Here is a 14,512-nt window from a genome sequence, read left to right on the forward strand (position 1 = left end):
CTTCCATTGCCTTCTTCACGCATGTGCATTGAAGAAAAAAAGCCAATTAAACTATCAGTAAGAGATTAAAAAAGGTGCCACGGGGTTGAGAGAACAGAAATTTTATCAAACCCTTTGAAGTTCTACAATCGTGTTCGTACAAAACTTCTCGAAGACCTAGTGCAAGAGAAGTCTGCAGGAATTACATTTCCCTCACAGAATATACAACTGCACAGCAAAAACTTAAGAGAATCTTGCACTTAAAAACAAGCTTAGTCCCTATACCACAGTATATGCATGCAAAAAAGTGGAATGACAAGTGACTATAACCAACCATAGTAACGAATTAAATACTCTCAAACACAAGAGATTTAAACAACACTGACAGGTAAGATCTTAAACTTAAATTAAATCACTATAATTATCATCACCTGCGTAACAGGTACTTACCCACCTAAACTGGGGATGAAATATATGTATCAAATTTTTAGTAAGATAATTTGTTAAAAATGCATACATGGAAAGAAACAGAGAGCTGCAGAAACCCTTCAGGGAAATAATTTCAACACAAAGAATCCCATTGGGTGAACCAACCAAAAAACATTATTTACAGATCTGATTTTATAAGCTATTCTGAAAAAGGGACAGAACAAGCTTCATTTCAAAATAAGCCTTTTTGTCTCTTAAAACAATTGGTCTTAAAGAGGGGCTAATGGATTTCTGATGTGCAGACACACTACAGTGCACTGTAAACAGCAACAGATACACAGGTTACCTTCATCTTTTGAATGAAAGTGAAGTGAGATGAAAATCTGCTCATCATTTTAAGCTTAAATGAATGTCATAAAAATAATGTAATTTATATAATATCTACCAAATGTAGTTGAAGGGTAAATGAAAAGCAAAAAATGTATTTTCAAATGAAACCCCAAAAATTACATTCACAAAAACAAGTTGTAGCAGAAAATACTTTAATTTGCATCTTGTAGATTCAAACATAGCAAAGATTCAGAAGTGTTTAGATCTCAGTAAGCAGTTTCAACATTGGTTTTGATTTTAATAAATATTACATTTTAATAGGGTAGCTATATGGAGAAATTGGAAAGTGATGAATTGCTGATTGCTACTTTATAAACATGAGCATCAAGATTATTTACAACACATTACAGGTCATTTCCCAGAAAAGCACAAAGCAAGGTCAGAGAAAGGCAACCCAACCATCAAAACACAACTCAAGAAAGTGTGGCACAGTGTATTTCATGCACATATAATGACAGACAGCACAGCTCATCAGCTGAAAAGTAGGAAAACACTTATTATTCCAGCTTACACAAGTCTCTGTATTTCATTGTTTTAAATCTATATTCTGACCTTTCTCCTCAATTGAAGAGCAAGTTGTTCACAACAGTGCTCTACTTTTTACCTATGCAGTTTGCACCAAGTTTTTTTTTACCATTTCACACAAGTCTTCTTGACTTAGGAACAATTAAACATTTTTGTCTTTGTCTTCTCGCTACCTCTGGGATTACAATCATTTTGTCATTTGTACAAGGAAATGTACTGTTACTCTGAAATGAATGACAGACAATGTTGACAAGCTGATCTCCAACAGGGAGCTGGAATTTAAAATAGTTTACAGGTTGTGGACAGTGTAACTAACCTTATTCTTTAATATAAAAACAGCTGTAAATTTCTAAAATTTAATTGAACATATAAAGAACTAAGTCATCCAACCCACACAGCAAAACTTTATAGGCAGCACAGTCACAGAATGTACATTAAATATAGTAAAAAAAGATGGTGACAGGAAAATTGTTTCAACCAGATTTGTTACATGAAAAATGTTATGTCCCATTTCTACAATGATAGTGAAATGAAAAACCTTCCATATTTGATCACTAAGCAAGATGCACCTTCAAGTGCAACAGAACTTCCCCAAATGCAGAATTTGCTGTTCAGTTGCATTCCTGTGTTTCCATGACACAAACGAGAAGAAAAGCTTCCCATCTCTTTATGTCCTTACCCAAAAGTATTAACCTTGCCTGCATTGTGCCAGTGAGGGCTCCAAGGAGCAGGTATCCAGGATTTGCATACCCAAATCTCTCTCCTGTCTCGTGAGCAAGTGCATGATGCTGCTTCAGTGTCTGTAGATTTTAGCCAGGCACAGGTGGGAAAAAAAACCAAAATAGCAAGTTGCATCCCCAGAAGGAGGTTGGAAGCAATTCACTTTCCCCACAAAGTGAGGGGGAAAAAGGAAGAAACATTTCTGAGACTCAGGTCCTTCCTGGGGTGGCACAGATAATACAATTTTTTTTTCCATTAGAAAATCCTGCCTAAAGCTTTAGGCACTGTAATATATAACAATACAGATAAATCCCAGGTGTACAGCATTCCTCACACAAGTGAGTCTACAGGTTCTAGCCCTTGCAGGTCTATCTAAAAGGCAAGGAATTAATGGCCAACCGAAAACTACACTCTTTCAGTATATACAATTACTCAGAAGATTTGGATACTCAGTGTGTAACTCATTTACTAAACACAGCTGTTCACATCTGAGTTAGTTACTTGGATTCCCACTTCAATTTAATGGAGAAAAACTCTAGGGTACAAATAGAGAGCTTGGAAGAGGCCAGGTGAATCCACCTAGACACATCCTGCTCTTCTGCATTAACTAGAAAGAGAAAACCTGTGGTGACTTGCTCAGATGCAGTTGCCCACAGGCTAAAGAGTCTACTAGGTAAGAACATAACATTCCCAGACTGGCCTCAGCTTTCCCTAACACCACATTCAATTACCTATTGGCTTAAACAGGAACTTCTGACTGGATACCAGTTCATTGCCAATTTATGCAACTATCACCAAAACTTTGTGGGGGTGGTTTAGTTTTTGGCTGCTTTTTTTCCCTTTTGTCTCCCCTCACCCTTTCATTTAGCTTATCGCAGGTTGACTCAAGGGGACTTACTTTCTGGAGGAACAGTACTTTTTATAAAAGCAAGCGTCAGCAGGATAGTCTATTTCATTTCCAGTCAGGTAGAAATTTGAGACTAGTCTGGAAACAAAGGACAGAGTGTATTCCAGCCTTCGGAAAATCTCAGTGGTAAAGGAACACATTATGGAAGCCAATACAGTTACAATCAATTATATAAACAGGTCACTCAGTATCTGGTAGGGTGAAAAATGATTAAGAGCACTTAATTTTGTGAAGACTTGTTTTTAAAAACAAGAGATGTATCTACACTGTACCAGCACTTTCTACATTCGTAACTCCTAACTTCATTTTTAAACATGCTGGTTTAAAAGAAATGCCTACTTCATTTTAAATTTAAACCAATATTTGGTTGCTACTAATTGGCAATCTGTTTCTGAATTCTGTTCTGACACTGGTAAGTTATCACTGACATTTGTGGACAACGACACATGAATAATTTCTTATTCTATGAAAGTAATGCTATTAACATACCCGTTTTTTTACTCTGAATATCCTTTTAAAGAAGATACAGGAAGGGTTTGCATAGATAGAGTATGTGGTATTAAACGTCACTATGATTATGAATTTTAAAAAGCATCTTTTTTTTTAAAAGTGACTACAAAAACAAGTTCTTTTTACACTGATCTTTTAACATAGCACTCAGACATAACTCACATAGAGCAAATTTATTTCCATGGCTCAAAGACCGAAGTGTGCTATTTTAAAATTTTAGACATTAAAAAGACAATTTCCGGAAACTGAACTTGTGATTAGAATCCAGAAAATAATATGGAGCAAATTTGATTGACTGAGGCTTTTCAGATAGCAGCACTCCACTAACCATCTGCCCCTGCCCTGACCTCCACCCCCAAGCAAATGCAGGTAGCTAAGGAGCTGCAGAAAAGTCACTTCCAACTGTGCTGCAAAGACAAGGTAGTAATTTTAAAGAAAACAAATTCTGAAAAACACAATTCAAGGGAAAAAAAAATGTTGATCTCAGCATGATGCAAAGGAGCTCAGTATGAAATCAAATTTTCTGTTCAGTAAATTTACTATTTTTAGGTAAGTTTCATTATTATGGTAAGAAGCCGGAACTCAGCAAGAGCCTTATTTCCTTTTTGTAGTTTGGTGGTTGTTGTTGTGCTGGTTTAGGTCCTCCCCCCCCCTTCTTTCTGACAGTCAGAACTTCACCAAGTCCTCAGAATATACTGAAGCTCAATAACCAGGGAGAGACAAGAAGTGACCCCCCTCTCTCAGGACAGGCCAAGTCAGGGTGAAGGTACATATGTTTTCATATAAAGAAGCTGTCTCAGAAAGACAAGGAAATGAGAAAATTTATGAAGTTTCAGTAAAACAGAACTGTGAGCAGAGAACTTAAAAAATAAACAGATCAGCATAATTTACACATTTAAAAACTATATATTTCATTCATAAATATATTTTCTAATTAATAACCTTTTCTAGTTTAAACATAAATATTCAAGTTGGTATTTGATTTTATTTTTTATCAGTTCATGTGAGTCCTGTAAGGATCAGTTCCTTCTGCTCAATGCAGTCATGTAAATGATCTTCACTAACAGGTTGTGCAAAGGCCTTCATTACCTAGTTTTTTGTAATAGAACTTTAAAATTCTGCAACTCTTTTATACTTGTGGAAAGCCTGTAAAACAAAAACCACCTAAATGTTATTAAATCAGATGTGAAAGAGAGGTACAAATCATCACATTCATGGGGACTTTTTCTTTCTTTGTATTTTTTTTTTCCAAACACAATTCTGTTCCAAAGGTTAACACACTTAAGATACACTTTCTCTCAGATGATCTCCTATCTAACTCCCCACTTACATATATATTTACATAACATACTACAGTAATTAAAGTTTATATGTTCAAGTGTCCCTGCTTCATTAAACCTATAAAAATCCATAAGCAGAGATAAAGTTTATTACTTTCTTTTTGTTTAATTAGATTGTTTAAACAGGAACAGATTGTTATAATCAAGATCTGAAGAACTAACATGATGAACAAAGCAAGAATTGTTTACAGCCGTTAAAATGTTCATCATCTGAATGCAGTAAATTTTAAAAAAATTAATCATAAACTCTATTTAAGAGACTAAAATCCACCTTCCACAAGATGAAATTTATGAGATTTGAGATAGAGAGATGAATTAGATCCAAACACAGAATCATGACCAAGGCTAATAATAAGCACTCCACATGCTCAGTTTGAGGGCATTAAGTTTATCGATATCACTAATGGTAATTCAGCCTTTAAAAAGCTATAGCTACATGTACACCACCATCTTTCCACAAAGCCTGAGCACTGACACTGAAGTTTTATGTTTCTCTACTACACAAATAATAACACCTTACCTTCCAAAGGCATTTACAAGAGCAACTATTTCTTGTCGCGTCAGTTGAAAACCTTTTGATGGGCTATTCTCAGGAAGGCTCTGTATTTCTTTCTCAGAAAACAAGATCTTCAGAGCAGTTCCTAAGCCTTGAGTCTACAAAAAAAGTTAGATCACTCCTTCAAACACTTGGAAAACCATAAAAACTTTCAAAAATTACTAATGCAGGCAAACTGTAGTACCAATTCTTATTTCCCAATATCTCAACCCAAATAACTGCACACAAATCAGAGCACTAATAGAAATGCATGCCACCAGTTGTGTACCAGGTTCAGTCAGTTATTTAAGAACATTTGTTTCCTCATGTAACTTGCTCTTCATCCTTCTATTTTTAATATCTTCTTTACCCATCTCTTTTCTTCTTGGCCACATATATGAAATATGCCCATTGCAACACTTCCATCTCCCTCCTGCCCCTTACTTTACTGACATCCCACTGCTGATGGAGCACATCTCCCCTTTTCCTGTCCCCTTTCTCTTATAGTCAAACTAAGTTTTCTTATAAGGTATCACAACATGAGTGCTTTTTCCACCTCCAAACCCAGTGGTAGACACTGCAGTTTCACTTTCAACCCTTGTTTTCTATGCAGAAATAGAACAGAAGCAGCTTTTCTTATTTTTGCATTTAATCTGGTTACAAAGACAACCACTGGATTTTGACAAAATGTGGTTGGAGTTAGCTGCAAGGGAACTTTATAGGTCAAGAAGTCTGGCCCTGTTTCATTTTGAGTGAGAAGGAAAAACAACAATAGATCAGAAGCATAGGACAGGATAAGTAGAACTCTGGAAATTCAGCAGAGACCACTGAAATTTTGATGTTAGGAACTTCTTTGAAAACTGCACTGATAGGTTCAATGCAATACAGCAGTATAGTATAGCAGGCACTACAAAATAACCATTCTCAGTCTGGACTTAATATTAGTCTTGAGGCTTAAAATATTGTTCTCAGTAAAAGAAGAACAGTAAGTGTCCAGAAAATGAAATTTCTTCAAAATTCAGCTTTACTGTGCACGTTTGTGTTCATTTGCTGCCTTCTGTGTAAACTGTGAAAATCTGAATTACTTTTTCTTATGCCTTAATTTGTGGTGTTAAATATCACACTGGATTTTCTAACAAGTAAGTGCTGTATTTACAGGAAGGTTTCCCATAAGTGATTCTACAAGGCTCATCTGATCAATGAATACAGATAAGATATTGACTATCAGTAGTAATTCATCATGAAATGTCTGTTTTAAATGCATCTCTTTCAGGAGAAAAACTCTACCTTCTAGTAAACTAAACAGCCTTTGACTAAATAAAATATTTTGAGCATTTTTTTAAAATTGTTTAACAGTGAATTAGACATACGTTTATTTTTAATACACAGGTAAGGATATCAAAGACCAACTCTGTGCAGAAAGTCTGAACGCTAAGGTAAGAGACATCCTGTCAAAATGAAATGGATGCTTATCTTGGAATCTGCCCTTGCCATGCACACACACACACACACACAATAAACTGTACCTGCAGCTTGCCCCACAGCCTGCATTTGTCACATCCAACACAGTCCATTATGCGGGATATGTTCTTGAAATGCAATCTGAATTCTTCCTATCAGTTAAAAGCAAAATAAAAAATGTTAAGTTAATGTACAGAGCTAGAAGGTTAACAAATTTAGTACCATTAGAATATCCACTATCTCTTACCAAAACTGAATAAAATCATTGTCTTTTGTAGTCAGGCCATAACAAAGGTACACGTAAACCCAGAATCTTGTTTCCAAGTCACTCCTAACAGGTAATTCCTCAAAAAAACCTCCAAAAATATTGAACATGCAGGGTAACACTTGGATTCTGTACACTGACTTTCTACCAACTTTCTCAAAATTTTCCAAGTTAGAACTACTGTATCTGTGTCCCTACCCATTTTTATTTCCCTTTTTATTCAAATCCCTTTTGAACCATCCTACCTTTTTGACCAACAGGCAAACATGCTACAATTCACAAAAGATATTTCCTGGTCAAAGCTATGGGTAGATTGTTGCTTTGCAGCTTCAGAGTGGGAGCAAGCACAGCACAGAACTACTTAGGCTGATCTCAATTAATTAAGGCCCAAAAAACACTAGCTGGGCTGACAAAACACTGGCACTTTTCTAATAGCATTCTTTGTAATGATGATGAGATTCCATACTGCTACTGAAATATTAAAAGTGTTACCAAATATTAACACAGCCATTTATTACTGAGCCACACAAACTGTGGAATTGTAATGTATACCAATCTGAACACCAGCATGTTAACACTGGAAGTTGCTGTGTAGTTACAGTGCTCACATTAGGTTCCCATGTCTAGGAGCTATGCTTTTCTAACGTTAAGTATGACATTATATTACATGATAATATACTGTCTATTATAAGACATCAGTTTTTAAAACAAATGTGACTGCGCTGGGGTTTTTTTTTGGAGATACCTATGTGAAACAGATATTCTATTTAAAAATAAACACCACTGCACCTACTGGTAATACTAATTCAACTCATTTGCCCCACCACAATCCTGATGGCAGACTCAAGGCACAAAGCCAGAGATTTCAGTCTGCTAGGATCAGGACAGCAGCTGATTACATACAGTGGATTAAAAGGTCTCAGATACAACTCTAAGTTTTTATCCCTGCCTTTTCTGCTGTCAGCAGTATGATTCTGGTAGGTAGAAGGGTTTTCTAAAATAAGACAACTTAATTCCAAAATGGGTATTTTGGGAGTAATTCAGAAAACTAGCTTTACCTTTAATGACTTGGCTCCTTTTTTATCTCCAGCAAACATGGACTTTTCATCAAAGTGCATATGGAAGGACCTAATAAAGACAAAATGCGATCAAAACAAATGCATAACTACAACTGGCATAAACTACAATGTTCAATCAAGCTTGGCGAGCAGCTGATGCCATAAGAGTTCCTAGTCTTTGCAGATTAGCCTAAAAAAATTACTTGATGGTATCAGTTTTACTATTTAATCACTGTAACTTGAAATCTGCTATTCACAGTTTTATTATAATATACACTGAAATTGGCTAAAGTTTTTCCTTCCAATTGACTGTTATCTGACCATATGTCAAATACGTAGCAAGACTATGATTAGGGACAGCAATAAAGCCGCACAACATGTTAACAATCACAAAAACTAGCAAAAAGGAGAGCAAAGGAACTGAACTTAAGAATTTTCTAGAGCGAACAGAAGAAAGAAGGGATGGATAAACCACCACATGTTAAGTCTATGACAAGAGCTGGATTACTCAGTGGATCATTAAAAGACTGCATGTAGTACTTTCCTTTTCAAAATAAATCATGTGCATCTTATATTGAAAAAATCAGAAAGAGCAACATACAGGGAGTAGCCCAGGGTGTTGTGTGGTTTGGGGTTTTTTGTATTTTTTTTTTCCAGTTTTTAAAGATTGGTATATTCAAACCTCGAAAATATTAATTTCTCCTGCCAAACGTACAAATTCATGTTGATCTCTCCCATTACTTAATTTTATGTCTTCACTCCACTCTGATTCTTGTCTTATCCTATCAAGAGGTTGCCTATGCTCACTTCCAAATATAACTGAGAATTTCAAACTACTGAAAAAAAAAATAATTCTATGCCTTACTTTGTATCCCGGAAGATATCGAGTAAGAGAGCTTTAGATTCAGCATCCTCATGGCCATTTCCGGTGTAAAGGTCAACAACTGAGCGCTCAAAGTACGGGGCAACCTTTGACAAAGCACGCAGCTCTATCAAATATAAGAAATACAAGTTTTTGAGCCTCCTTGGTCCTTCTCCTTTCGTTTCGACAGGGTCAAAGCGGCGAGTGAACTCTTTCACATTTGGTCCCCAGCGAGGCTTCCCCCAGGTTTCTACGCAGAGGGAAAAAAAAAAAAAGGGCAGGGGGGATTAAAACATATGTATTTAGAAAAAGAAAGCAACTAAGTATACACCAAAAACTTTCAGAAAAAAACAAAATACATATTACAGATACTGCAGAATCCCATTCTATAGTAAATCCAGTAATTTTACCTAGACTTACCTTCAAGAAGGTAATTTGCACACAGATGCAAGTTGATGCTGGCATGAAGTCCAGAAATGAGTTTATAAAACACTCTTTTCTCAAGACAAAGACCTGTCCAGGAAAAAAGACAAACATATCCCAAAGTAAATACTGGAAACAATTTATTAAAACAAATATATCTTGCCATTTTAGTGATGCAAGTCTGCATTGTTAAATTCCAAGAGTCACAATTACAGCATTGTTAATAAGCCCTTATATCCCATCATAGGAAAACTTTACCTCCTATTTTTTATATAAAGCAATACTGAGAATGAAGTTTGACATTTCTTGCTTGGTATTTCAGTGTTCTTAAACACAGTCAAATAAGTATCAGGTCAATTGTGGTACAGATAAATTGCCATGCAAAAATAAGATGCTTATATTGTTTAAGCAGTAAATTTGAAATAATTAATTTTGACAGTATGGATGCCAGAAATATACTGTGACCCATCTTAATTACAACTAGAGCTAGCACTGAGTTAGAGGAGTGGCCTTACATAAAAACATCAAAAGCCCCAGGAAACCTCACAGCATTGGAAAACAGCAAAAGTACTTCTTCACAGCTCTACTGTAAATTCACTGAAGACTTAAATGCACAGAACAAAACCTTGGAAAATATGACTTTGATGAATATAGACTTCAAGAATGTACACAGAAATACAGTGTCATTGAGTGGTCAAAATATAATTTATATGTAGAAACTACTTATAATTCCACTTAGAACTGAAGATAGAGACTACACTTGAAATTTAAGAGTTTGTTCCTTTCTCAAAGATACGTTTGGGTGACTTCCCTGTCACTCCAATCTCCACAAAGGGAAGCCTATCTGCAAGGCTGAAATGTGTCCTCATTTACAGACATCACATTTTTAAAGGTATGTAAATTCATATGCTTTCCTACAATAGCATCAGCTAAGAGATTTCCAACTAGACAAGTAAAGGCTTATGAAATGTAGAATGAACTAATTTTAAAATTAAATACATTTAACCCACTTAATTTTCTGCACACCTCCAAATGAGATTTTGATTGCTACTACTGCCATAATAAAGAGAAAATTGCTTTGCCTTCTGAACACACGTTATACTTATGTTAGATACACACAGCATACTTATGTTAGATTCTGTAGTGGGAAAATAACCATCAAAATCTTTAATGTTCTTTAAAGCTGTTTCCAAATAATAACGCTTACCCATATTACTACTAATAATGTCCCTGCTTAAATGTCTAAAATAACCAGAAAATTCAAAGTAACTGGAAGTGAACTCCCCCGTTATAAAAGACAAAACACTTAAAGGTTCAAGGAGTATACCATCTAAGTGAATCAGAACATTTCCAAAGACCCTCAAGTAAAGAAATATTCTTTGAATGACAGAAGATACTAAAGTTATAATTTACTAAGGAGCCTACACTATGAAAAATGCTACAGCATTTCTTCTAGTGAATTTAACATTATATTAACCCATCCAAGAGCCTTTACCTTCTAGCCATGTGTAGAAAGATTCTCCTGTAAATACAAAGCACACAGTGAAATGAAGAGTATTCATTTTCAACATTACAGTATCTTGAGATTACTATGCATACTAACATTAGCTGCCACCTGGACATAAAGCTAAATAATTTAGCTGCTAAATGAGAATAGGCGCTGAAATGGTTGAACTTTGAGAGTAGTTTAAATCTATTGGGGTCAGAATAGGAGAAATACAAGAATGAGCATGACTAAACTACTGATGAGGGCATTCGGCAGTGTATGGAAGCACAAGTCTGTTGATATGCACTAGTGGTGAAAGATGTGACACCAGAGTGGAATTATATGTGACAGCCTTTACCTTGACTGATACTGTCTGAAGGCTTCACTTAGACTTAGATCCTTTTGCCCAAGAGGTTTCAGTTGACTGAAAAATCTTAGTCTGTCACTGTAGACAGACCAAACGCTTTCCTCCCACTCTCTTCCCATCTTCCCAAAATCATGGACATTCAAGAAAGTACACAAAAAAACCGTCCCTTTTCTTTTAAGGGATCTGACATCAGAATCAATGGGGTTCTGGAGAAGCTAATAACATTATTACAAACACATATTCTGTTACAAGGATAAGAATCAACAAGGGAACTGTGTTTTGCTCTTATCCACTCCTTTCCACTATTCCAAATGCAAGAATGATCCAAATAAAAATATTTTCTGATCAATAATCTGCATAAAAACATAACTTTCCTGCTCTCTAATTCAATAACCATAAAGTGAACAAATCACAAGTCCAAAACTCCCTAATGCTTACTTCATTTCTGCAGGTCAAGCAAAATAAGATGACTTACCATCATCTCCTCCTTAAGGGGGAAAAAAAAACATCCATAAGTATTAAAAGGATAATTTCCACAGCAAAGCAGAAATGAACTACAGACTTTACTACAAACACTGAAAAAGCACAAGAAATCTTATTTAATCTACAAAAAATAGCCTACTTTCCATATTTCCATTCTTTCTCCTCAAGACCACGTGAGACTTAACACATTATAATAATGAAAGTCACTAAGAAATTGAAATCTTAGTAGCAGCTGATTTACATATTCTTGCAAGTTATGTTTCAGGTTCAGAAAGATGGTTAGGAAGTAATTTTCTTCAGTCTGCATTGTTCAACAATCTGATCAGTGTTTCTTTCTGAAATTCTGATCTCTGCATTAAACTGTTCTTACAATTTTTTTATTTGTGTATACCAGCAATATATCAGCTTTTAGTAGTTATAAATACTGAGAAATCTTGATTTTATAATGGATGGTGCATTTTTTTTTTAACTCAGTCTATTGGCTAATAGTTAACTTTTAAGGGAAATGAGACACACTGACAGGGGAAAGCTGATTCATTTGGAACACCAGGTTATAGCTTTCAATTTAAATCTAAAAACCTAAACCCCAGGTCATTAGCATAATTTTCTTAAACATTCTTGCAGATAATTAAGCCTAAGTGTTCACTCCTCCTTCAAATAATGCAATTATTTGTACACTTGTAACACATTACATATTATGGATCAAAAATTTACAGCTCCATTACATTAAAGTAAGTATGAGCTAAAGTGATTAAATTAAATGCTTTAGGAAAAAAGAAACAAGGTAAGAATACAAGAGTGCATCCAAATTGGAAAATCAGTGTGACACTAAACAGCTTTGAGACTTACACTACAGTTTCCACATCAGCTCCCCTGACATTAATAAGCCCATTCATATGCAGAAGATTAGGCATGTATGTAATCAAGTACCACAAGCCTTAGTCTAAATATTGAAAATGTACAGCTACTTCTACAGAGGAAATTAAAAAAGCAGAAAGCACACCTACAGACTGAAGATTGCTATTGTCATCACTGCAATAGTCACTACGTTAAAAGAAATGCATTGGAAAATAAAACAGGCAAGACCCACCCCTACTAGGTGCCAGTGGATTTAAAGGACGATAGACAGATCGAGGCCTAGAAAATAAGTCAGAAAACACAAAGATCAGTTTTAAGCTAAATTGAGGTGCAATTATAAGAAACAGACTTCCTCTTCCCCCAATTACTTAAAGCAGTTTTCTTCATAGATGCTGTTCCATACTCTCCAAGCAGAAGGCCCCTTGTATCCAGTGTAACGTTCTGGGTTCAGCAGCAAATCCACATACTGGGCATCTGGAGATCTCTCATCTAAATAGGAAAACTTTTGTTACGTATGCTAACTGAGCAATTAAAAAAGATTTAATTTAAACAGTCACACAGAACTAGATATAAATAAGAGGTCCCATATAATACTATTCAATCTTCCAGTTGGATTATAAATGCCCTGTACATAAGAATACAGCAATATACAGGCTAAACACAAAGCTCAAAAGTATATAATTTATTCCAAAGTCTCCTGTGTGTCCCTATTTTGTACAGTGTCTGATCATCATCTATGTGGCTTCTCCAAGTCCACCATAAACACTTGACATGCAGTGTGTTCTCTCACCCTATGCTAAGATATAAACAGTGTTTTGTTTTAAATGGGCATCAAATTCAGGGTTTATTTGTCTGGCAGTATTCAGTTGAGAGGGTTGCTTTTTTGAAATGGGTACACTGCATACAGGGGATTCTTAATAAAGACAGGGTCAAAGTAGTACATCTTGTTGGTACATACTGTATATTTATTAGCTAAATCCATTATTTCTTCAAATACCCTTGTATACTGGCAGAAAAGTCTGAATCACATTGCTTAACTAACAAACTTTCAGCATATTTCAGAACAGTTTGTTGGTTACAGCAAGAAGCACATTATTTAAGCAGCATTTCAACAAATTATACCCTCATCTCTGAAGTTCACTACAAATTCAGGCAATTTATTCAAAGAAAATTGTCAAACTGCTTAAAAACTCTGTAGAAAGAGGAACTTAAGTTTTGAGCTACAACCAGTAAAAAGCAGGAAGAATTCCATCCTCTTTGAAATTCTAGGTCAAAAGCAATTCATGCTTAAACAGACCCCACATACAAAACAAGCCAATAGTCTTATTCACAGAGGCCAAGAAGTGCCATGTAGTATTTCTTCAGACATTAAAAAAAAAAAGCCAAAGAAACAGAGAGCAAAACTGCTCTAAACAAAAGGGGATGATTCTGCATGGCACTTAAGCATCACTTCGGCAGCAGTAGCAAAAACAAAGAGAAGAGACGCACAGCAACACAATGAGTGCCAGGTGAAAGAAAGTCAAATTACAGCTTTATTTATTTATTTATTTGGCAGTGTGGCTAATCCAAGCAGTTACTACGCTTCCTGGTCACTTCAGGTCTCCACTTTTTCTTATTATCCACATACAGCTTAGTATACATGCACTGAGGAGCCATGCAACAGAAAGATGGAAAGCTGACCTGGGTTGCTAGGTATTTTTCAGCTAGATCGATTCCCTTATCTAGTTTATCATTAACACCCCCCAAAAAAGATAGTAAAAAGTAAAACAGATTATGTGGTTCTGTGCTACAGCTGAGTTAATTAAGAGCTCTTTCACCACCTGGAAGAGAGGAGTTAATTAAGAGCTCTTTCACCACCCATCACTCCCAGTGGTTATTCTCTCTCACTCTCCCTGCTTCAGCTCACAAACGCAC

General features: G+C 35.6%; 1 protein-coding gene across 1 annotated transcript in view; it reads right to left on the reverse strand.

Moving 5' to 3' along the window:
- Positions 1–85: 85 nt before the first annotated feature.
- Positions 86–14,512, reverse strand: part of ERO1B (endoplasmic reticulum oxidoreductase 1 beta) — a 29,751-nt gene continuing 15,324 nt past the window's right edge. The window contains exons 7-16 of the mRNA XM_017817532.1: positions 12,967–13,087; positions 12,831–12,877; positions 11,733–11,744; positions 10,900–10,926; positions 9,402–9,494; positions 8,985–9,231; positions 8,120–8,189; positions 6,862–6,948; positions 5,321–5,454; positions 86–4,606 (exon numbers count right to left, since the gene is read on the reverse strand). Of these exons, the coding sequence (XP_017673021.1) occupies positions 4,546–4,606; positions 5,321–5,454; positions 6,862–6,948; positions 8,120–8,189; positions 8,985–9,231; positions 9,402–9,494; positions 10,900–10,926; positions 11,733–11,744; positions 12,831–12,877; positions 12,967–13,087 (899 nt within the window). The 3' untranslated portion in view covers positions 86–4,545. The remainder of the gene's footprint in view (positions 4,607–5,320; positions 5,455–6,861; positions 6,949–8,119; positions 8,190–8,984; positions 9,232–9,401; positions 9,495–10,899; positions 10,927–11,732; positions 11,745–12,830; positions 12,878–12,966; positions 13,088–14,512) is intronic.

The sequence above is a fragment of the Lepidothrix coronata genome, unplaced genomic scaffold (assembly GCF_001604755.1).
Source record: "Lepidothrix coronata isolate B3197 unplaced genomic scaffold, Lepidothrix_coronata-1.0 Scaffold61, whole genome shotgun sequence".
Taxonomy (NCBI): domain Eukaryota; kingdom Metazoa; phylum Chordata; class Aves; order Passeriformes; family Pipridae; genus Lepidothrix; species Lepidothrix coronata.